Genomic DNA, 24,820 nt, shown 5'->3' with positions numbered 1-24,820 from the left:
ATTCCAAGAATTCAGATTCCAGTATCAGTATTATTACCTGGCTAACTCTGCTCATGTTATACAAAGCAGAGACCAAATACAAAAAAGAGAGGGAATTTCTGTAGATGTTTTTGGTAAAAAGTTCTAGTAATTTAAAATTACTAACAATATTTTTTGATGGACTAGTCATACCAAAGAAACTTTGGGCTACAAAGTAATTAAGCCAATAATCAAAAGGGAAATAAATAAAACAAACAAAAACACCCAGAAATAGTTCACAACAATTTATCAACAACAACAAAAAAGACTGTAAGAAGTGTTACTTACTTACCAGAAGTTCTAATTGAAATGGTCATTTATCATGGAATTTGCATATATGGAAAAAATAAATATTACTTTGCAAAAAAAATCTTTTTACATATTCTCCCAAAAGCCTAACTCTGACAAGGCAGCAAATTAAATACTAAAGCTAAATGGCTTTCTGAAAACTACAGGGAAAGAAAAATATATTATGAAGCTTGTTTCTCTCTTATCCTAAGCCTGAAATGAGAAATGTGATATCCATGCATGATCTCATAAGCACATCATCTCCACTGTCTTAGAATTTAGCACTTTCTAATGATGTTTATTTTAACTTTTTTTTTTATTTTTTAAAAAGTTTTTATTTATTTGAAGAAAGCATGCTAGAGAACACAAGCAGTAGAAGCAGCAGATGGAGAGGGAGAAGCAGGCTCCCAGAGCCAGACTCAGAACGGATTGTGACCTGGGCCTTGGCTGACAGCATGCTTAATCGACTGAGCCACACAGGTGCCCCAAATGATGCTTATTTTAAACATCCCAAAGGCGAAGATAAAATTTTAAAAATCTTCTTTTTCTACATGTATCTTACAGGTTATTTTTAGGCTCAACGAGTTTTCCAATCAGAATTTAATATGATTAAAGTGAGAATACATTAATTTACTATGCTTGAACAGGATATTAATACCCTTTCAAATTGCAAATTTACTCCTGCTTGGTAAATCCCATTAGTAGCAAGCAGTCTTAAGATAGCCCTGATTTGCTACAACGTTTCAAGTTCCTAACATGTTTGACACATTTGAAAGTCACAGCTGGTGTTTTAAAATAAATATAGTAACTACACATCTAAATCTTTCCAAACATGAAATTAAGAAGAAAGTATCATCCCCTCTAAGAATAAACAATTTCCAAAACTGGATGGCCTCATAAGCACAAATTTAAAGTTTTATATACTTAAAATTGGGGGGTTATTTTTAAGTCCATCATTTATGCAAATAGAAAGAACTGATGGAAATCAGCAAAAATATGTGTATTTGAAGCCCTTATTTTTCAACACATGAAAAAAAATCATATACAACTTGGTCAACTGACAGATATCAATAATTCTATCCACTGGAAAATGGCTGATGCCCCTAGATGTTTTTGAACAAATGTTTATGTCAGTGAATGCCTTCCAGGTGTTGTCACTGCAAATTAGTTACCATTACTGTACTGAGCTGTAGTTATACCTTAAATGACTTCATATGTATTGGAACTACTTACTGGCTCTCTTACAAACAGCTCCACATAGTTAACCTTTTGGAGTTCTTCTACCTGCATTTTATAGTGTTTTTGTATCATCAAATGTTTTTAGGCTATCAAATCTAATTTCTTAATTCTCTCTGGGACTGCCCAGACTAACACGACCTGCAACTGCTAAAAGATTTGTGGGAGTGAAACCATTAAAATAACCTTACTGGAATTTTGTAGAAAAAAAGGAAATTGTCTGAGAGAGAGAGAGAGCCTTTAAAATAGGGATCTGGGTATACAGACCATGTGCTATCTGCCTTAACAAATCAGAACTCTTTTCTTACTTTAGAGATTTTAGACATGTTCCAAAGTTTATAAGGAAATGACTACTGAATAAGTGAATTGTTCTTGTATTTGTGTTTCGTGTTTGGAGTGAAAGAACATCTAGAACAAGATCTGGAACACAATAGGTCCTCAATTAATGTATGGACATATCGCCAGCGTGTGTGTGTGTGTTTAACAGACACAAAAAGGGCCTGAAGGATGCACACCAAATTGTTAACTCTGTTTAGGAAGTAAAATGTGAAGGGGATTCGGAATAAAAAGGACTGTGTCACTTCTGCTTCACCTCCTTCTGTGTCAGTGTTTTTAGGTCATGCTTGAATTATCTATATGTATAATTTATATCCTGGTTTGTGTTTCCCAAGACAATTCAAGCACAACAGATCATTTCCACACTATGTCCTTGGGATGACTGTCCTCACTGTGTACCTGCCAGTCACACTTGGAGTTCTCTTCTCGCCACAAGAAATGTTCACATGGAGCATCTCCCACTTAAAGCTGTATGGCATGCATGGCATGCTAACCAATGCTAACCAATGCTTTTTCACAGTTAAGTAGTGCAGTTTTCAATTATGCTTTAGAGTACTCTGGTAGAATTCTTTTTTACTTTCCCGCTTGCAGTTGTTCTCTTTTTGGTTCATGACATAATATGGAAGTGGATCCTAACACATAAAGTACCAGACTATATAATCTTTGTAATGGGCTGTCTGCATTCCTGGATCTCACCAGTGATTTTATTTTTCCCTCCATGTTCCAAAGGAAAAAAAACTATCTAAAAAGTTCAATCTTAGGCTGTCTAAGTCTATGGCCATAAAGTTCAGACAATGACATTCTTCTATAGTTCTCTGGCTATTTCCTTTTTTTTTATTTTTTTAAATTTTTTATTAACATATAATGTATTATTTGTTTCAAGGGTACAGGTCTGTGAATCATCAGTCTTACACAATTCACAGCACTCACCACAGCACATACCCTTCCCAATGTCTGTAACCCAGCCACCCTATCCCTGATCTCTGGCTATTTCTTAAGAGTTAGTTCACAACACATTTTCTGGCTCTCTTCCAGGCAGCAGACAGGCTGACTTCTTGGACTCAGTTTTCACTTCTCTATTCCGTGCATCCTGTTACACACATAGGATTATGACTTTGTGACCTGTAGAACTTTAACTTGTCTAAAAGTAGTGAAAACCTTACCTATGTATAGTACCTTCATGTTTAAATTGGTAAATAATCTTGTTCTACCTTAGGCTTTTCTCATCAGCTATTATAACCACAATCACTCAACAAAATAGTTTATAAAGCATCACGTAACTTCTGGTTTCTTTATGACTATCTGAAGAACTCAGGATGCTGACCATTGCTGAACTGGATAAATGTCCCCACCCTACCCCTAAATTACAGCAAAGTCTCTTGTCAACATTTCTTATTAAAATTTTAAATGTACTTAAAGACATGATTAAAACAGCTTAGTTTCAATCATGCTTTATGCTGTTTTTAACATATAAATTAAGAAGGAAATCAACTTTCATTTAAGTGCCTTAAAAATCTTCATAACTTCTCTGGGTAGCCAACTCAACAAATACCAAGGACTCAGATTAATGATGAACTATTAAAACATTATAAGCTGATATTAGTCAGTATAAATACTGAGATTTTTGGTAAAGGAAAGAAATGACTGAAAGCCAGGAATCCTGGATGCTAATTTCACCTCTTTGGACCTCAATTTCCTCATCTACAAAATGTGAGTTTTTAGCTAGATGTCCTAAAATCCCTTTTAGCCCTAATATACTAGATTTTAACATGTCAAAATGTCTGCCAAATACGAACCATCAATATATTTAGTATTTTTTGCAGAATCTCAAGTATACCATAAATAGTACCTCATTAATATTCACAGTATTTATAAAAAAACAAAAAGGTATTATCTCTTTTTTTTAAGATTTATTTATTTTAGAGAGAGAAGAGAGCATGAGTGGGAGGGGCAGAGGGAGAGAGAATCTCAAGCAGACTCCATGCTGAGTGTGTAGCCTGACACTGGGTTCAATCACACAACCGAGATCAAGACCTGAGCCAAAATCAAGAGTCAGATGCTCAACCAACTGTGTCACCCAGTGCCCCAAAAAGGTTAATATCTTTATATGCAATATTTGATTCATGAACTAGGATAGTAATTTGTAAAAGGTCACAAAACTATAGTATAATGAGAACACTGATTCTCATTTCCTTATTGTAATCTTTTACTCACTATACTATCTTTGTTACTATTTTGTTATACTTAGAAAGCTGTATGTTTTAACCCTTCTCACCCTCAATCAGCCAATCTGCTCTCTAATGTTCTCAAAACTACCCTGCTCAATTCTTTACTGCTTGAAATCTCCATAGCATTCTCTTTCCCCTTCAAACTCTTTCACTGGAGTAATTACCAATGATACTTTCCTGTTTCCTACAGCCATGCCTTAGAATTCTTGGTGCATTATTTGTCTCATTTTCTACAAAATTTCTATTAATTTTCTAATAAATTTCAGCCATATGCAGAAAGATCTGTCACTGCCATCTCTATATTCGCCAGTATCTGGTTGGAGCTTGTACCTCTATACAGACCCAATACATTCTCCGTATCATCATGGTTGAAAAGGACATCGGAGATGTTTTGTACTATTTGGTTCAGTGGTTTGGGACCTTCCTCTTTCAGTGGCCTTTCTCATATTCCCTTCTAGGACTTCCAAGCTCTTGGTCCTTGAAATTAATTTATGAAATTATTTTCCAAAGATTTGGCTTAAACATCCCTTCTGCATCACTCCCAGCTTCCCTGAGCAAAATATCCCTACCTAGCTGAGGTCTCCAAGATGTAAGCTCTTTTGCCCACCTGTCTGACCAGAACCACAATCAAGTCCATCTGCTCTCAGCTCCCTACACAAGTTTTCAGATTTGTCCTAAAACTAGCAAACACAGAAACATTGTTAATTCAACATGTACAAGTGAGAGGCACACTCTACTCCATGGATCCAGGAAAGAGAGGGAAGGAGGCCAATTCTAAAATTCCAATCAATTCTTGCCAATAAGAGAGATGAAGGAGGTATTATTCGCCTAAATTCAGGCACTCTCATCTCAGAGTCTCTCCAGGAACCACCTACCCTAGAAAAGAATTAGAAGAAAATTGGGGAAACTATACAATTTTTTTATGCAAATAAAAACTGCCATTGAGGGCACCCAGGTGGCCCAGTCATTAAGTGTCTGCCTTCAGCTAAGGGCATGATTCCAGGGTCCTGGGTTCGAGTCCCTCATCAGGCTCCCTGCTCCATGGGAAGCCTGCTTCTCCCTCTCCCACTCCTCCTCCTTGTATTCCCTCTTTCACTGTCTCTCTCTGTCAAATAAATAAAATCTTTAAGGAAACAAACAAACAAACAAACAAACAAAACCTGCCATGAATATCCAAGAGTCCACAACTCTCAGACCTTAAAGGGCTACAATAATGTGGCCATCATGACTTGTTAAAATACTTAAATTCTTCTGTACCATTTAGTATATAATTATCCTGGGCTCCTAATTTGCAGCCCATCCCCTTCCCTAAGACTCTTACTGGCCCACTAACAGGTTAGTGACTGGCATCACAAAGGACCCATACGTTTCCTCTCTAACACAGTAACCAGCCTCAGTTATGACCAGTTGATGCCCATGCAATCAATCCCCCAAAATCTTGCCATTGACACTTGACATTGCCACTTGACATTGCTATTGGCTCCCTTCAGGGACAGACCTGCAAGGTCAAGCCTGTGTTTCACCTGCCTTTCCTGCCCATTCCCGGAGAAACTCAAGTGGGTCCTGACTAGGAACAGACCTGGCATTAGCAGTCAACCAGCCAGATCCTGTTCTTTCATGTCCCCTCTGCTAGAGCTGGCCTGGAAGACAGTAGGAGACAAGATACCAGTGGTAGGACCACTGGCACCCCAGCAGACCCTTTTGGCCCCCTGACCAAAAGGCTGTTACTACTCACAATTGAGTTGCCTTTATGTGGTTACTTAGAGGAATTGCAGCTTCCCCAGGATTCTGACTGAGACAGCCAGAAAGAGAGCACATGCGCAAGCTGGCCAACTGGCTGACCACACCATTAAATGTGTGGTCAAGGGGTGGGTCAGTTAGCTGAAATGCCACCAGATTCCAAATTCTGACTGCATACTCAAGAGCCATCATGCAATGACCCCGTCACTCAGAGTGTATTCCCATTAATAAGCACTCTCAAATCTACCAGCTACCTTAAGAATTTGGGTTCTGACCTAGCACCTTCTCACTATTCCTGCCCAAGACTTGACGGGTCAACCCAAGTCAGGGTGGGTAGGTTTAGGTAGGGGTGAGGTGAGGAGTCCATAAAAATCGAAGTGGACGGGGCACCTGGGTGGCTCAGTGGGTTAAGCCTCTGCCTTCGGCTCAGGTCATGATCCCAGGGTCCTGGGATCGAGCCCCACATCGGGCTCTCTGCTCAGCGAGGAGCCTGCTTCCTGGCTTTCTCTGCCTGCCTCTCTGCCTACTTGTGATCTCTCTCTCTGTGTCAAATAAATAAATAAAATCTTAAAAAAAAAAATCGAAGTGGACTTGTGTTTATCACAGACAAACAGGCCTTTATCAAACAACTGAAAAAAAATTTTGATTAAATAACATACTCGGTGATCCCACATCTCTGTCAGATGGTTATATTCATTTCCAGAGGGCAGTTCAGGTCCTTCAGAATACAAAGAGAGAAACATAACATGGGTTCAGGAAGATCCCATCTTCCTCTGTTAAATGCTGGTGCTTTTAGTAGGGGAACAAGAACAAAAACAAAAAAACAAGGAACACTGGCTCTACCAGGACAAGGGTAGCCTTCATGCATTAACTATGCAGAAAGCCTCATCATTCCACTCATCTTTTATTTTAGTCAATTCAGAGAGACCCCCTTGCTCCAAAGTTTTTAGTTTTTATAACCTATATATTGGACAGCTAAAATAGCCCAGGTGATTTTCTGTCACATGAGCTGGACAACCAACAACAACAAAGGTCATTCAACCATGTTCCGCCCAAACCCTTTGTAACCCTCTGGTGACCAATGAAACCAGAACAAATAATCAAATTTTACCAACCAAAAGATGGTTAAACGTAAGCTATGCTTGACCAAGTTCAGAGCTACCCTGAAGTGGCTCCCCAACAGCAGAATGCTGAGAAAACGGAGGAGACCACACACACTATCAGAATGGCCACTTACCATACACTCAGTGGTGTAAGTCCCACCACAAGTTGTATGCCTCTGTCAAACCAATGCCTTGAGAAGCTCCCTCAGGCCACTCCACATATTCAACAAATGTGACGAAGTGTTTGGTGGCTTTCAACTAACTGGCAAGTAGTCCACAAATACTTTCTATTATTCTGTCAAGTATCATCTATTCCAAACAGAGCTACTCAAAAGTATTATCCACATTGATGCCAATCCATAAGCAGTTTGCTACTGGTCCACAACTACAGAAATTGAGAGTAAGTTTTTAAAAACTTTTATAACAACCTGCATTTTAATATCTGTTGAATTTAATAAAATATTTATATTTAATTTTTTTCTAGTAATTTAGTTTACCGAGGTATCAGGCTGTGATATATTATAAATTTTTAAAAACTAACTTTTCACCAGTTTGAAAGGTGCTTACCTAAAACAAATGCAAATATGTCATATTTCTGCTGAAATCTCTTTAGTGATACCCATTACCTGCATGACAAAGTATTAGTTCATTAACACTGTCAGGTTCTCCATGATCTGACCCTTTGATCAGACTACCTCTTGAGAGCAGAACTTCCCAAGAGTGTACTTGGCAATGCCTCAAACGGATGAAAGGTAAGACCACTGAAAGTGGCTCATGCAATGTGGAATTTCCAAGCCCTAGGGCCAGTAGTCTTGGGAAGAGTAGCCTAGTCCATTTACTCCAGCAAATCCTACAAATTTTGTTTTCTGTATGCGTCATAATGAGAAAAAGACTGAGAACTGATGCCTGAAATTATCTCCTACTATATTATATACCAAATTTTATGCTCCAACAACAATGAAAATCCTGCTTTCCAATCCATGCCCAAATTTGTGTTGCTAACACAGACCTCTCATCTGATCACACTACCTATTCTACATCTCCATACAGATGCATTTCTTAGGCGGCATCTCAAACTTAACATGTCCAGAAGTGAGCATCTCTTTTCCTTTCCAAATGCGCTTCTCCTACATTATTTCCCAGTAAACTTTTTCTCTCTCGTGCACATTATTTGATTTTTCAGCAAATCCTGCCAACTCAGCATCAACAACTCTCACCAACACCTTTACCCCATGGTTAAAGTCGTAGTCCTCTCTCACTTGGATTATAAGAGCCCTGCTTCCACTCTTGCCTAAAACAGATTCTTAAGAGAGCAGCCAGAACTGACGTGTGTAACTTGAAACACAAGTTCTGAGTATAACTCAGAACTCTAGAACAGTTTCCCGTCTCAGGGGAAGTAAAGGCCTATGCTCCTTCAAGAATTTACAAGACTAAAAACAAAACAAAACAAAACAAAAAAAGAATTCACAAGACTCGGATATTTGGTTGCTTCTTCCTCTTTGACTGTCTTCTACTATTTTGCCCTGTGATCACTTGGTTCCAGGAAAACGGATCTCCTGCTAGTTCTTAACCACACCAAGCACAGTCCCACCTCATCTGGGCCCCCACTTGCAGGATCCATTGTCTGGAATGCTCTTCCTACATTGCTGTCCTTGCTAATTCACTCTCTTCAAGTCTCTGCTCAAAAGTTACCTCTCCAGTTAGGCCTTTATGATGACTCCAGGTAAAGTAGCACGGATACCCCTAAGCCCCACCCTCCCTGTCCCATTCATGCTGCTTCCAGTGTTTCCCACAGCATTTGTCATTTATTTATTGGTGTAGGGTCTGCTTCCCTACGCTGACTCTAGGACAGCAGAGGACTGTATCTCTATCACCTAGAAAAATGCCTGGCATTTTTCATTAAATACTGTTGAGTAATACATGTATGAATAAATGTATTATTGCTTCCTGCCTCTGAGCCCTTGATCACTCAGTTGGTATTGCCTATAGGCCCTTTTTCCATACTTTTTCTCTTGCTAAAATCCCACTTTTAGGCTAGGCTTAGAAATCAACACCTCCAGGAAGACTTCCCCACGCTTAGTCTTTCGCCTTTCACTCACAACCAACTCATTAACTGACACAGTGGAAAAGCAGAAAACATTTTACTGCCTCTTCTCATTACTGGCTTGTATTTCCCAAACACATTCCCCCAGTCAGAAAACACCATTCCTTTCCCAGGAGCTACTGCTTCCACCTATTTCCCTACTGCACTGAGTACTTCTACTACATACCTGCAAAGATTGTCCCAAGGGTACTTGATGTACTCAGGAAAAACATAAAGCATTCTGATATGCACTAGGAAAGGCAATTCGAGGAAGCCTTGTTTTCCTAGTCCAATTCTGTAACTTAAAATCAGTCCATTTCCCACCAAGAAATGATACAGCTAACAATAAAGCTTGCCTCCAGCATTTCAACACCACTCATGACACTGCTGCATGCAGCCAACCTTACTTAAGTTTTATTTCGGTTTCTGGCTCCTGACTTCTTGTTTTCCAGTTAACCACAGCTTTGTTTCATATTTGTTGACTGAACTTATATTTCCTCAGCATAATCTTCACGTTTTCTCAGACTTACAGTTGTTAAGAGCCACTATGGCTCTTTTTCCTGCAGTGGGCAAGATGCTCCCGAGTTTCAGTTCTGGAGACCTACTATCGCTCTGTACCCTCAGCAAATCTAACCTAGCTCCTATAAAGGGAGAATTCATATAACCAAACACACATGTCCAAACATTCCACATCATTTCATACCATAGCAATCTACTGATATCTTACTTGGGAAGTCTCAAGATTAATTATTTTTTTAAAAAAGATTTTATTTATTTGACAGTGAAGGAGAGAGCACACAAGCAGGAGGAGCAGCAGGCAGAGGGAGAAGCAGGCTCCCCGCTGAGCAAAGAGACCAACGTGGGGCTTGATCCCACGATGCTTAACCAATTGAGCCATCCAGGTGCCCCTATTTAACTAATTAAAAACTGCTTTTTCTTCTGATTTCCCTTCTCCATTGAATGTTATTTATTCTGCCTACAGATAACCTCATTTTTCTATAAACAAATTGTTTCTAAATATAGTAATTCACCTACTTCACTGTAATAGAGTACAAAATAATGAGTCAAGAAGAATGTTATGTCATAAAAAACTCAGAATGCTATCATTTAAAAAAATGAGAGGCACCTAGGTGGCTCAGTCAATTAAGCATCTGACTTTTGATTTTGGCTCAGGTCACAAGATGAACCCTGTGTTGGGCTCCATGCTCAGCAGGGAGTCTGCTTGAGATTCTCTCCCTCTTCCCCCTCCACTCTCACCTGCACACACGTACTTTCTCTCAAATAAATACATTTTTAAACATAGAGAAAAAAAATAAAATGAGGTACTACTAATTGTATCTCAAAAAATTACAAATTGCCTCTTACCTTTCACCCTTTGTCTAATGAATCTTGTGACAACTCTTACCACTTTTCTAACTGTATTACAAAAATTGAAAACTGACACACTCAAACTGATGTTCCCATTTTGAATAACTCATTTCATAGAAGCCCAGGCTGTAATTAACTGTTCCATCACACCAAGACATAAACTTTACATAAAAGGTCATATATGAAAAACAAAGGAAAAATTATCTTCAAGAAGACGGGCTGGAGGTGGGGGGGGGGGGAGTCTCATCATACTTGGCATTAAAACAAGACAAAACAAAACAAATATACTTCTTTCTTCTTTTGAAGAAATGTGTTTGTGTGGTCTTGCCAATACACTGCTCTGTGAAACTAATCATACCAAATTTGTCAGTAAAAATGGGAATATCAAATTGATTGGCTCATACCAAGTTCATACAACACAGATGAACTAATAATGCTGATATGCATGCTAGAAGGGTACGTGCATTATCATAAATTGTTTTGGGCTGTTCTACAGTTTAACTCAAGTGCCTATGCTGATGAGGAAGGACTATGAAGATCTTTGACAAATTTAATAACCAAAAAAATCAAACTTTATCCTTCCAGATATATCCCGGCATTTCTAGCTAGTATAAAAATTAATTGGTTTGTTTCCTTCTCTGCCCATTCACTAGTATATATCAAAAGAGGTAAAATCACCAAAAAGCAAAACAAAATCACAGAATTTCAGGGCTAACACAAGAACAGCTATTTCAGGTGAAACTCTAACACACTCAACTCGTTTAATCCATCCAATAACCTTATGTTATAGAGTGAGAAAGTATTATTCTTACTTATGAGGGCAAGTTTCAGAAAGTTAAGTGGCTTGCCCAAGCTGTAGTCAGAACTGCTACTGTTATCTTCTAAAGACGAAATTTTGAATTCTGCGTTCTACTGTAAGTGGAGGTTTCTGTACTTCACAATCCCGAAGGGGCCTTGAAGGAACAGTCTGAAACACAGAACTCAATTATACTGCGAACATCTCTAGTGTCAGGCAACCCACTGTATGCTTCTGAACGAAACACCTGACATTTTTGGAAAGCTTTGAGTTAAAAATTAAGAACTGATTCAGTCAAATATACGTATTTTACACATGAAGGAGCTGCAGAAGAGAGAAGGAAATGTCTCACAAATGTCTCTCAACTAGCTAGTAGTAGTTTTGTATTAGTTTGGTAAGGCTGTGACAAAGTACCACAGACTGGGTGGGTGGCTTAATCAACAGAAATTTATTTTCTCAGAATTTTGGAGGTTTCAAGTCTGAGACTGAAATGTCAGCAGGGTTGGTTTCTTCTAAGGCCTCTCTCCTTAGCTGATAGATGGCTGTCTTCTTCCAACGTCTTCGTATGGTCTTCCTTTTGTATGTGTCTGTGTCCTAATATCCTCTTTTTATAAGGATACCAGTCATATTAAATTAAGAGCCCATCTTTATGACCTTATTCTCTATCTTCCAAAACAGTTACATTCTGGGGCACTGGGGGTTAGGACTTCAGCATATAAATTTTAAGGTAACATAATTCAGTCTGTTACACTCTACTTTCTCATCCCCACAACTCATGTCCTTCTCACAAGCAAAAAACATTCATTGCATTCCAACAACTCCTAAAGTCTTAACTCATTCCAGCATCAACTCTAAGTTCAATACCTCATCTAAGTATCATTTAAATCAGATATGGATGAACTTCAGTTAGGATTCATCCTGAGGCAAAATTCCTCTTCAACTGTAACTATGAATCTAGGTAAGTTACCTCTTTCTAAATACAATAGTGGGACAGGCATAGAATAGACATTCTCATTCCAAAAGGGTAATATCACAAAGAAGAAAGGGGTAATGGACCACAAACAATTCAAAAACTAACAAGGCAAAGTGCACTAGATTTTGAGGCTAAAGAATAATCCCTCTTTGGCTCCATGCTCTGTCCTCTAGGTGGAGGCCCTGCCTTCCAGGCCCACCAGTGTGGTATCCCCAATCCCTCAGGCTTGGGGCTCTGATCCCATGGTGGCCATGGCCACCCTGCCAACTTCTGAACCTTCTTCGGGGTCGTCCTGTTCCTTAAGAACAGCACATGATCACAGAGAGATCATAAGACAGGTCAGTAGGGCCTGTCTTATGGAATCCCAGCAATATGGGGCCTCCCTTCATTTCATCCTGTTTTGTCCCTTTCAGTCCAAGCTGTTAGGGTTTCTGCTAGCATAATCCCATCTCTATTTCTGCTGAGGCAGCTCACTGGATGCTTAATTTCACGTCCATAATCTCTTTAGCAAACCATTTTCTAGCAACAATGTTCATGTTATCTCCAGAACACATATTTTCTAATTTTTCAAAATAAGCATAGGCTGAGAATTTTCCACATCTTCAAGTTTGGCTCCTTTTTGCTTAACAATTCTTTCCTCAATTTCTTTCTCCTCTTGCATTTTACTATAAGCAAGAAGAAATGAAGCTGTGGATCTTAACACTTTGAACTCTCAGCTAAATAATCAAGTTCATTATACAAGTTCTATTTTCCACAAAACACTGGGATACAATTTAGCCAGTTCTTCGTCACATTCTAATAAGATCGCCTTTTCTTCATTCTTCAGTAACATTTCCATCTGAGGCTTCACCAAAGCATCTTTGTTATTTCTACCAAGACTTTGTGATCAGATGTGTATCTCTCCAAGACAAAAGAAACCATCTCTTTCCTTTCATAGCCCTTACCAGAATCACCTTTAACATCCACATATCTACTGAAAGATTTCCAGAGGTAACACTGTTTTTTTCTAACATGCACCTCAAAATTCTTCAAACCTCCACCATACCTGGTCCCAGAGTCACTTCAATATTTCTAGGTATTTATTACAGCAGCACCCCACTTCCCAGTACCAAAATCTATGTTAGTTTGCCAAATTTACAAAGTACCACAGATTGGTAGGCTTAAACACAGAAATTAATTTTCTCACAATTGTGGGGGTTAGAATTCCAAGATCAAGGTGTCAGCAGAATTGATTTCTTCAAAGGTCTCTCTCCTTGGCTTTCAGATAGCAGTCTTTCTCCAGTGCCTTCACAAGGTCTCCCATTTACATGTGTCTATCCTAATCACTTCTTATAAGGACACCAGTCATATTTGATTTGGGCCTAACCACATGATCTCATTTTATCTTAATTACCTGAAAAGGCCCTATATCCCAAAACAGTCACATTCGAGGTACTGGACTTCAACACATGAACTTCGAGGTGACAAAATTCAGCTCACAACAGGCTGGAAATACTCACATTCATTTCTTGTGATAAATACTACATATCACTCTTTCCTAGCCACTGTGCTAGCTGATGACCATGAGGCAATGGTGAACAAAACAGATACAATGTCTGACTCAAAATCTCTGACTTAAAAATGAGGGAAAACAATCATATAATCATACAAATTAACAAATAAAAAGGATATGAGAACTTATACCAGGTATTTTGGACCTTGTCAAGCCTGCTATGTTCAAAAGGCTTCTCTGAAGAGCTCAAATCTGAAGGATGAGTATGGAAGGGGTGTGTACACACAGAACTTCCCAGGAAGGGAAACCAAACAGCACAGTCAAGGAACTGAGAGGTGGCCAGTGGGGCTGGAATACAGAAAATAAGAAGAGTAATAAAACATGAGGGTGGATAGGAAGGTAGACGTCACATCAACCAGGGTCTTAAATGTCACTGTATGGTTTTTGGTCTTTAGCCTAAAAATAATGGGAAACACCTAAAAAGTTTTACATGTGATTATATTTTCATTTTATAAAGATCAATCTGGCAAGGAGGGTGCTGGTAATGTTCTGATTCTTGAGCAGAGTTCTGGTTACATGGATATGATGATCACTTTGTGAAAATGTGAGCTATACAATTAAAATGTAAGCACTTTTTCATACGTCCATTATACCTCAGTCTGGTTAGGCTGTGCAAAGGGTTAGAACAAAGTAGGAACTGATGTAGGGACTTGTCTCAGAGCAAACTAGAGATATGACAGTCAAAAATGGATAGATTCAAGAGATATTTGAGAGGCAAAATCCACAGGCCCTGGTTGGTGGATTGAGTATGAAGGGGGATCTAGAGGGCATCAAAGACAACTCCCAAGTTTCTGGCTTGTAGAAATGTATAGTAGAGCCATTCACTATATAAGGAAATCATAGAAATCCAGAGATGGGAGAGAAGGTCACTGTTCAATTTACAGTCTTAAAAGTATTAAAAATAAAAATATTAGGTAGGCAGATAAGTAAAAAGGCTGAAGCTCAAACACCAGTTTTAAGCAGAAAATACATTTGAGGATCAATACTATTAATAACAGAAGCAGTAAGTACCAAATCCTTCAGCCAATATTTAATGAACTCCTACAATATTACAGTTTAGATTCTGTGGATACAGCTCAAACAAAATAAACAAATTCTCATGGGATGTATATTCTTGTTCAGGCACACCCCCCAACAAATCAGTATTAAATAAGGTAACTTCAACTACTAATAAGTACTATGATAAAAACAAAATGTAGCAATGTATTAAGAGTGATAGGAATAGGTCTATTTTACTTAAGATTGAAATAATCAGGGAAGGCCTCTTTGCAAAGGTGACATTTGAGGTGAGACCTGAATGTTGAAATGCTCAGCAGAAGAGAAGGACGGCATTGTAGGAAAAGAGCCAGTGCTTAAAGCAAAATAAAGCTTAGCATGTTTGAAGAACAGACAAAAAGACCAGTATAGATGGAATGTAGTAAGGGAAAGGGAGAGTTGTGCAAGTCAGGGTCAGGGAAGAAGTAGAGTTTAAGTGAGAAGTGATATCATTTACATTAAAAAAAATTTTTTTTTTTAAATTATACATTAGTTGCTCTGTGAATAAAATTATAGGTTGACAAAGAAAAGTGGGGAGACTACCATGCCCAAGTGAGAAATGATGAAATTTCATGGGGAAAGCTAAGATTAAGAACAGAAGTTGCTCTACTTAGATCAACTGTGTCCTTACTATCAAAAGGTTGTTGATTGTTTTAGGGAGAAGACTATGTCTACCATTCAACAAATATTTTATTGACTCTTTTTAAAGGCACAAAGATCCAAAGACCCAGTAGTAACCAAGGGTGACAAGGAAGACCCTGTTTTATGGCACTCAGGATGCAAGATAATCAATCTTTTTTAATAACTTGGGCTCTACTGGTTTTTGAAAAACAAAGATGAGATAGAGAAGGAGAAACACCACTTTTTTTTTTTAAAAGATTTTATTTATTTGACAGAAACAGAGATCACAAGTAGGCAGAGAGGCAGGCAGAGAGAGAGGAGGAAGCAGGCTCCTTGCTGAGCAGAGAGCCCGACGCAGGGCTCGATCCCAGGACCCTGGAATCATGACCTGAGCCGAAGGCAGAGGCCTTAACCCACTGAGCCACCCAGGTGCCCCGAGAAATACCACTTTTGACCACTATCCTACTAACCTTAACAATCTCTTCCCTATCATTCCCGAATATTTTTAAAAATGATTTTTTGGGGGCACCTGGGTGGCTCAGTGGGTTAAGCCTGTGCCTTCAGCTCAGGACATGGTCTCAGGGTCCTGGGATCGAGCCCCGCATCAGGCTCTCTATTCAGCAGGGAGCCTGCTTCCCCTCTCTGCCTACTTGTGATCTCTCGCTCAGATAAATAAACAAAATCTTTTTTAAAAAAATAAAAATGGGTTTTTTTTCTCATTAATTTTACATTAATTCAAATTGTCTGGCCCAGGCCAGGTCTCCTAATACATTTCTTGTACACACTTCAATTTACTTATATTTGAATTTAAATGTTTTAATCACAGCTTTGCCAGTGTTACATTGTACTATATTCCAATAACCTCAATTCGATAATGTGCTGCTTTCTAGGTCCTGAACTGAAAACTACTTTAATCTATTGATGAAACTAATGCTATTTCTTTTTTCAAGAAGTCTTTCCTTTTCCAACAAAAATTCTACTTCTGATTTCACATTCAGAAACAATAAAAAAAAAAATCACAATCTACTCTATGGATTAAGAAAACCCAAACAACATCCAATCCTTCTATTTTTTTAAGGATAACTAAAACAAAATAAGGCCAATACTCAACAATAAGAATTCTTCATTTTGTATTTAGAGGTTTTCCTTGTAGAATCTAATTAACTCAATTTATTATTTATATATTAAACTTAATTAACTGGCTCTTTTATTGTTCTTTAATTTTGGAAAGTTAACACAGAAGAAAAAGATGCTATTATAAAAGAAAGAAATGTGTAATTCTTCAGAAATTCAGAAAACTGATGTAATTTCCATAACATCTACTACTAGAGCAGACTTAAGGAATATGTGAACATTAGAAGAAAAATAAAGACCACTTACAGTGCTGATCTAGTCTGGGAAATATTGCCTCAAAATCAGCAAAACAAACAGCTTATGTAACTTAATCCATTTATTGAATACTACACATTTCAAAAGCTAATTAAAATCAAAAATTAAAATAAATTTTAAACATTAGAGCACAACTGCATGTGTAAAAATTCAGTTGAAAAGATATTGCTGAAATATGATTATCAGTTACATCAATGTATATTTTGTAGAAAACATTAAATACTAAATAGTATTTCTACTTTCAGTCATCTTTTAAAAATAGGACTCTAAATGGTCATTTAAAGCCTTCTATATTCAATTTTGTTACTAAATTAACATACCTTCAACCCTCTAAATCCAAAGGTACCATTAAGACTAACGAATCACTGACCTCTACTTCAGAAACCAATAATACATATGTTAATTAATCAAATTTAAATTTAAAAAAATGAAAAAACAAAACAAAAAGGTACCATTAAAGATGCACTCAAATCTTCACTGGAATTTCTTTCCTACCTTAAAAAAAAAAAGGTTATATTGGTAATGATTTTTGAAAAGATAACTATGTTTAAAAGATAAAATGAGCTAACTCTGGAAAACAGCATGGAGGTTCCTCAAAAAGTTGAAAATAGAGTTACCCCACGACCCAGCAATTGCACTACTGGGTATTTACCATAAAGATACAAATGTAGTGATCCAAAGGGGCACGTGCACCTGAATGTTTATAGCAGTAAGGTCCACAATAGCCAAACTATGGAAAGAACCCAGATGTCCATCAACAGATGAATGGAATACTATGCAGCCATCAAAAGAAATGAAATCTTGCCATTTGCAATGATGTGGACGGAACTAGAGGGTATTATGCTAAACAAAATAAGTCAATCAGAGAAAGACAATTATCATATGATTTCTCTGATATGAGGAATTTGAGAGGCAAAGTGGAGGGTTTGGGGCATAGGGAAGGAAAAAAATGAAACAAGATGGGATCGGGAGGGAGACAAATGATAAGAGACTCAATCTCACGAAACAAACTGGGGGTTGCTGGAGGGAGGGGAGGTATGGAGAGGGTGGTTGGGTTATGGACATTGGGGAGGACATGTGCTATGGTGAGTGCTGTGAAGTGTGTAAGCTTGATTCACAGACCTGTACCTCTGGGGCAAATAATACATTATATGTTAATTTAAAAAATATATTTAAAAACAAAACAAAACAAAAAGATAAAATGGGCTATAGTGAGGAGTATGTCTGACCTAGAGTTGGATCCCAGTTACATATCTTCCCCAGAGAAATTTATGTTGGAGAACGTTGCTTAACCTCTGCTAAGTTACTGCTTCCTCTTTAGAAAACCCTTGTAGGACTGCTATGAAAACTCTGAACCTGTTAACAATCACAATTACAACAGAGCCTGGCACTGACAGGCATTAAATAAATGGCAGCTACTTAAATGAACATTATTATATTAAGGCTTGTTGCTATTAAATTCTTACTGCTTACTGTAGCAGCATTCCACAATATAAAGCACTTGTAGAGGTTGAACTCAAAACAAGCTATCAGCTTTCCTTCAAAATCACTCCGTTCTTTAATAAGGGTAGTCTAGAGAATCATGATGTATCACTGATTTCTACAATACTGAATTCCCAACTACTACTTACCAACAAGACTATCATCATGACGCTTAAGTATTATAAAACAAATTTTTCTTGAATTAAGATCCAAATAATATGCCATGCTTATGGGATTCTTGGACTTTTATAAATCCTTCCAAGTATTTTCCTAAGTTCTAACTAAATAACAGCGTCAGGAAACCAACTGCAAAGCTGCTGGTCTATAAATTTAACATGGTTAATTAAATAAATTCCCTAAGGAACAGTGAGTTCACTGAAACATAGGAGGGAAAATTTACTGCCATTTTTGTCAACCACTTACCATCCCACCATCTTCATTAAAAATGTTATGCAGTTACACAAGAATGGCTGAGCAGAAAATGGATAGAAGAAAAAGAAAATGTGTACAGGAAAGACTATGAAAGAAGCAAGAAACACAATTCCTAATACTATTAAAGACAAAAAACAGAAAAGAAAAAATAATAAAGGCAGAGGAAAAACCCACAATCCCCTCCCAAAATCAAATTTCATTTTGTAATACTAAAAAAACTTAAAGAGTTCAGGATTATAATTGAAGAGACACTACGGAGTTGTACAACTGTAACTGACAGCTGTAGATGAACTAACCCCAAGGGCAAAACTTTGATTTTAGATGTCCTGTCTGAGAATGCAGTTAAAACTGCAAAACAAGGGGCACCTGGGTGGCTCAGTGTGTTAAAGCCTCTGCCTTCAGCTCAGGTCATGATCCCAGGGTCCTGGGATGGAGCCCCACATCGGGCTCTCTGCCCAGCAGAGAGCCTACTTCCTTTCCTCTCTCTCTGTCTGCCTCTCTGCCTACTTGTGATCTCTGTCTGTCAAATAAATAAAATCTTAAAAAACAAACAAACAAACTGCAAAACAAGAAAATAATCCAAATAAGTGTATTTCAAAGGACTCTACTGAACTTGAACAAAATTTTAAACATGAATGAACAGATTATTTCCCTATTATTATTATTTCCCCTTAGTTACTAATAATTTGAATGACAAAAAGTCCCTAGGTCATCTTAAAAATCTCTCAGTCTTCCCACTAATTTACAAAAAGTTTAATTAAAAAAAAAAAAAAAAAACCCCACTGCAATATTTACAACTGGAAGACATTCCCAAATGAAGTCTTCAGTTACTCACCAAAGTAGGGGTAATGCTTGTTAATGTGATTGTGTCTTGTTCTAGGATTAGGAGACAAAATGTAACTGTGTCCATGCTAAATAAAATAATCTATTTTATTCATACTTAAATTTAAGACAGTTATTGAAATTAATGGGTCCCACACTGGGAAATGTATTATAATATGTGCTTACCACAATTATCACACCTGGAACACAACAGGGTTATCATTCAGAGAATAAAATTTGTTAAGGAAAAGGAGAAAGAGATTATTTCTAATCTAAATTACTAAAATAAAGTTCTATTAAATGCACCCTAAAGTCAATTTTCCAACAGACACAGCCTTAGCTTGAGGCTCTTTTCAAAAAGTTATTTGTGCTACTCCTTCCCCTTGTTTCTGTGCATAATTTGACAGTGACAATGTGTTTAAAATTTTCACAGGGCGCCTGGGTGGCTCAGCAGGTTAAAGCCTCTGCCTTCTGCTCAGGCCATGATCTCAGGGTCCTGGGATCGAGCCCCACATAGGGCTCTCTGCTCAGCAGGGAGCCTGCTTCCTCCTCTCTCTCTGCCTGCCTCTCTGCCTACTTGTGATCTCAGTCTGTCAAATAAATAAATAAAATCTTAAAAAAAATTTTTTTTCACAGAAGATATATTAAAAATAAGCTTACAAATGTATTCTATTATAAAATGTACGCCTCTTAATCTACTCTAAATAAAGAAATTGAATATAAATGATAATCAGTCTATTACAAGTTTTCTGAACCTGGCTGCAAACATCATAATTATAAACTTTTCAAAGTCTGCTCTACAATTTACAAACCATACAAAAAGCGAACATTTTTTGGACTTAAGATACTTGGCAATTTGAATCAAATGAATTGAGTTTAAAGGTTGTTTTAAATATGAAAAAAGGAATCAGAAAGACGTAAGAGAAAATCACTAACTACTCCTCTTTCAGAACTTATTTCATTCAACAAATTAAACAGTATCTTTTACCATCCCAAGGATTTTAAGAAGAAATCTGATATACATACAGGGAAACCAGTTATTTTAATAATACCTTAATCTTAAAAATAAAATAAAAATTGGTATGCCGATTTTAATTAGTAAAGAGAAAGAAAACCATCACAAAGGAGATGTTCATTTATCTCTTAACAAAATCACTCCTTCCTCTGTAAATTCACAAGAATTACATCTAACAATTTTAATGGAAAAAAATTTTTATTTATAAATTGTAACCTATAAAATTTAACTTTAAAACCATTAACTCAATCTTCTTTTTCTGCTACTAGCAAATATTTATTCTGAATGGTTATTGTAACAAAACTAAACAATACTGTTATGAATCTAGATTAAGGTGTTACTCTAACGGGTTGCAAATGTTAGAATCACACACACACACACACACACACACACACATCTTCAGCCCTAATAACAAATTCTCAGTTACTGCATTTATGTTAGAATACTAAATTACTAAATAAAACTTCAGTGGAGACTAGCAAACCTATCTGATCAAGGCATTAATATATAAACAACCACATTTCTTCACATTTTCCTGAGAACACCACCAGTTTTCTTTATAAATACTTTAAAAACCAGGCTCAGAAAATCAGACATTTCTGCAACAAAAACTCGAATGTGGTCAAAATAAGTATTTCACATCCTCTGAAATCATAAACTCTTCCAGAAGTTACCTATACATAAAACTAGAAAATTCCATTATCTATATTAATTAGATAAGAAGTAACCAAACTTCAAATACTTAAATCCACCCTATTGCTCCAACAACAAAATACAACCCAATCTTTTATAAACAATCTTACTTTAAAACAGACATAAAATATTAAAAAGTTAAAATTTTCTTTTGAACAGGTGAATATGGAAAATAAAGATTACCTATTTAAAAAGCAGTACCAACAGTTCAACTTAACGACCACATGAAGTATTTTTGCTAGCAGGACTATGACATATAGAAAACTATACCTTTGCTTATCAAAAAGGAAGTGATTTTTATACCAAGCCTACAAAAAAACAACTTAGGTTAAGCTGCATTCTGCTTAACTAAAGTATTTTATCTTAGTTAAATATGATGACTAATGCTGCATTTATCTTTGGGATGGAGACCAACTTAGAACGGGGCATAGCAATTGGGGGTTATTCCATTAAGAATATAACTGGGGGAGAAAAAAACCCAAGAATATCTGAATACAAGAAAAATTCTGATGAAGTATCTTTAATCAGTAAATTTCTTTGATTTTTAAAGAGTTTTATAGACTTAAAGCAATAACTTATAACAGTGATTTCGGTATCTTTTATTGCATACTCATGACTATTATCATTCAAAAAATAAAAATAAAATTAACCAGAATGCTAATGGGGGAACTATTAATTTAATATATTTAGAGGAACAACTAATTTTCAGTCCTTAAAAAAAAAAACCTTCAAAGTTTTTCAGAATGTTAATTTCTCTGCCTCAATATGGATTTACACTAAAATAAATCAGCAATGATTAATGATCTCTACATGATTATTTAAGTACTCAGAAGTACTAAAAGATGAAGTTGACCCATAATAAAATCTGGAAATTTATTTCAGACTTACTGTCTAACATGAACATATTTCTTTATAATTTGTAACTTTCAAAGGCAATTCTCTACTTCCTTAAAATAAATTGTGCTAATTTCGCATCTATTAATCATAAACTAGAGATTCATAGCACTATTACTCTCAACAGTTTTATAAAGACAGAGGGAAAGGAACACAGAGTATATAATATCTAACAGTTGTTTCACCTGTCCCCAAATTAAATCCTTCTGTACTATTTTCAATATGTGCTAATGTACACAGTAAAATACTGGAAACACAAGCCTATATACCAAGAAGTATTACTCTGAAACAAAATACATGAAAATAGCAGATGAAGAAAATGTGTATATGTATAAATATATATACATTTACACACAAAACATGAGTTAGCATATTTACTATATATTTAGTTAATGAATACATACAAACACGTGTTAAACAAAATAAAGCAAACTAATATCCATTCAAATGTAAACAGCAGCGAATAGTACAAATAAATAGAAATCATATTCTTATCTCCCTAAAGGCAACGTAATACAGACCTTGTTGAGAGTATTGTATTTAGTTTTGAGACTTGCACTTAGAATTACTTAAAAAGTAATATATAAATGTGGGAGAATATTTAAAGTAAGGTTGAAAAGAACAGCAAAAGGTTTAAACAACAATAGAAGAAAGATTACTAGATTTAGGATGTGCTGGGTTAGGAGAAAGTTAATGGGCCATGAAATATTATCATGTAAAACATCTGAAGGATTGTAACATTTTTTTTTAATAGCATGTAACCAGCTGGGGCTTTTTCCTTAAAAAGAGCAAATCAAAGATGAGGATGAATTATAAAGTCTCAGAAATGAATTCCATCTCAGCTTTTAAATTTTAAGTGACAAAACACAATCTAATAAAGAAAACTATATAATGAGACATATAGCTGGTCAACAAAAAAACTGAAATGAGGAGAAATAAAATATCCTACAAGACAAATCTTACCATTAATGCTAAGAATGTGTCCAAAATAGTTTTTATATTAGAATTACATAGTGTTAAATAGAGAAAAGCGATATGTTATCAGAATAACCTGAAAAGCTTTTTCTAAGTATACAGTGATTTCCCTATTTATCCATTCCAGAATTGGGGAGTGTGGAAGGATAGGGGGATGGTTTGAGAAGGGTGATGAATATGGGTATATTATATATTATGAATATGTATATTATGGAGAAAACCACCCAGGTGGTTGATACACCTACTGCTGTATAGCATTTGATGGAGAATTTAACTAAGTGATATGCTAATTATAACTTAGAAATATTTTTGTCATACAGATGAATTTGCACAAACATAATTTTACCTGTATAATGAATCAACTGAGGTGCCTGTATCAAGTATTTCTTATATATTTAAGGTAGTTAAGAAAAAATATTAATATTTTATGAAAAGTTATATTTAGGTAAGAGCTATAAAACTATTCAACATTATTTACAAAATAGATACAATTAGTTTAAAACTCAGTTGTAGAAAAACTATTCTAGGTCCTACCCACTCCACTAAGGTGTTCTCATAATAATCCAAGGGAATTACAACAAGAAATTATAAAAGCATTTAAAAAAACAATTTTATATAATTTTTATTTACACTTTAGGATTTAAACAACTTGTGGGGAACATCCTTTGTGAGGCATCATAGTCTTTTTTTCTTTTTTTAAGTTTAAACTATTTAAACTTCAAGATAGGCTCACTAATTTCTTTCAAGGGCAAGCAACAAATGTGTTAGCTGAAAATAGCCAGTTTAATCATTATTTGTAACAGAGACTTGATTATGTGAGCCTAGAGAGCCTCCCCACCTCTGTGTCCCCTGTGAAGGAGGAGGTCTTTGTGTGCTTTTGTGTGGCGGTTCCACTGAATTCATTACAATAGAGATGGACATTTCATATTCATAACGATCCAACATCTGAGCAATCTTCTTTCGAGATACACCATGTTTATTCCTCCTACCAAAAAAGAAAAGGATTTTAATTCTTTAGAATGTCTAGGTTTAGAGACTAAGCTGTTTTAGAGTAACAGAGTACAGATTCTAAATTATATTTACAAATAAATACTAAAAGATACATCTCATTCACCCACATTTTAAACAAAAAAAATTTTCACTGGCTCTCAAAAATTTTAACAGTTTAATATTTTTTAAAGATTTAAAGATACCACAAATCACAGCAAAATGTTAACTGATAATATCTTTGTCACATAAAACTAACTATCAATTCACTGAACCACAGAGTTAATCTTCCCCCTCTTTTAATAACAAAATCAAAGATTATGAGACAGTGTATTGGTAATTATAGAGGAATTGAGTGAACTTCTAGGATTACAAAAATCAGTATGAAATATTTATTACTTTTCAAAGTTATGTTAGGACACTTCCTTTTGCATTTTTAAAATTTATTACCAATACCAAATTATTATTAGAAATATAACAACTTGGACGTATTTCACAAACACAATGTTGAATGACAGAAACTAGGCACGGTGAACACATACTGTATTTTACTTATATAAAGTTTGAAAAAAAACTATGGTGTTAGGCAAAACATGTTTTAGAAAAAAAGACACATTAAAAAAAATAAAGAAAAAAGATATATTAAAGAGAAGGAAGTAATCACCAGGGAATTATTACTGGGAAAAGGAATTCATATAACTTCTCTGGTGTTGGTAATATTCCTATATAATGGTTAAGTGAGTATCTGCCTTTA

At 36.1% G+C, this 24,820-nt stretch overlaps 1 protein-coding gene across 5 annotated transcripts in view; it reads right to left on the bottom strand.

The window, feature by feature from the left end:
* Positions 1–24,820, bottom strand: part of N4BP2L2 (NEDD4 binding protein 2 like 2) — a 77,504-nt gene that overhangs the window by 32,319 nt on the left and 20,365 nt on the right. For 2 of the 5 annotated variants that reach the window (XR_013966607.1, XR_013966608.1), the window contains 2 exons: positions 23,918–24,064; positions 13,853–14,009 (listed from right to left, as the gene is read on the bottom strand). Coding sequence is in view for 3 of the 5 variants with exons in the window: in XM_080799692.1 (XP_080655818.1) it covers positions 23,863–24,064 (202 nt within the window). In the remaining 2 variants the exon portion in view is untranslated. Of the gene's footprint in view, positions 1–13,852; positions 14,010–22,067; positions 24,065–24,820 lie in introns of those variants that run through there. The other 3 variants (XM_080799690.1, XM_080799692.1, XM_080799691.1) reach the window with 3 other exon arrangements.

This window comes from Martes martes, assembly GCF_963455335.1.
Source record: "Martes martes genome assembly, chromosome: 3".
Taxonomy (NCBI): domain Eukaryota; kingdom Metazoa; phylum Chordata; class Mammalia; order Carnivora; family Mustelidae; genus Martes; species Martes martes.
This window is presented reverse-complemented; position numbering and strand designations above follow the sequence as displayed.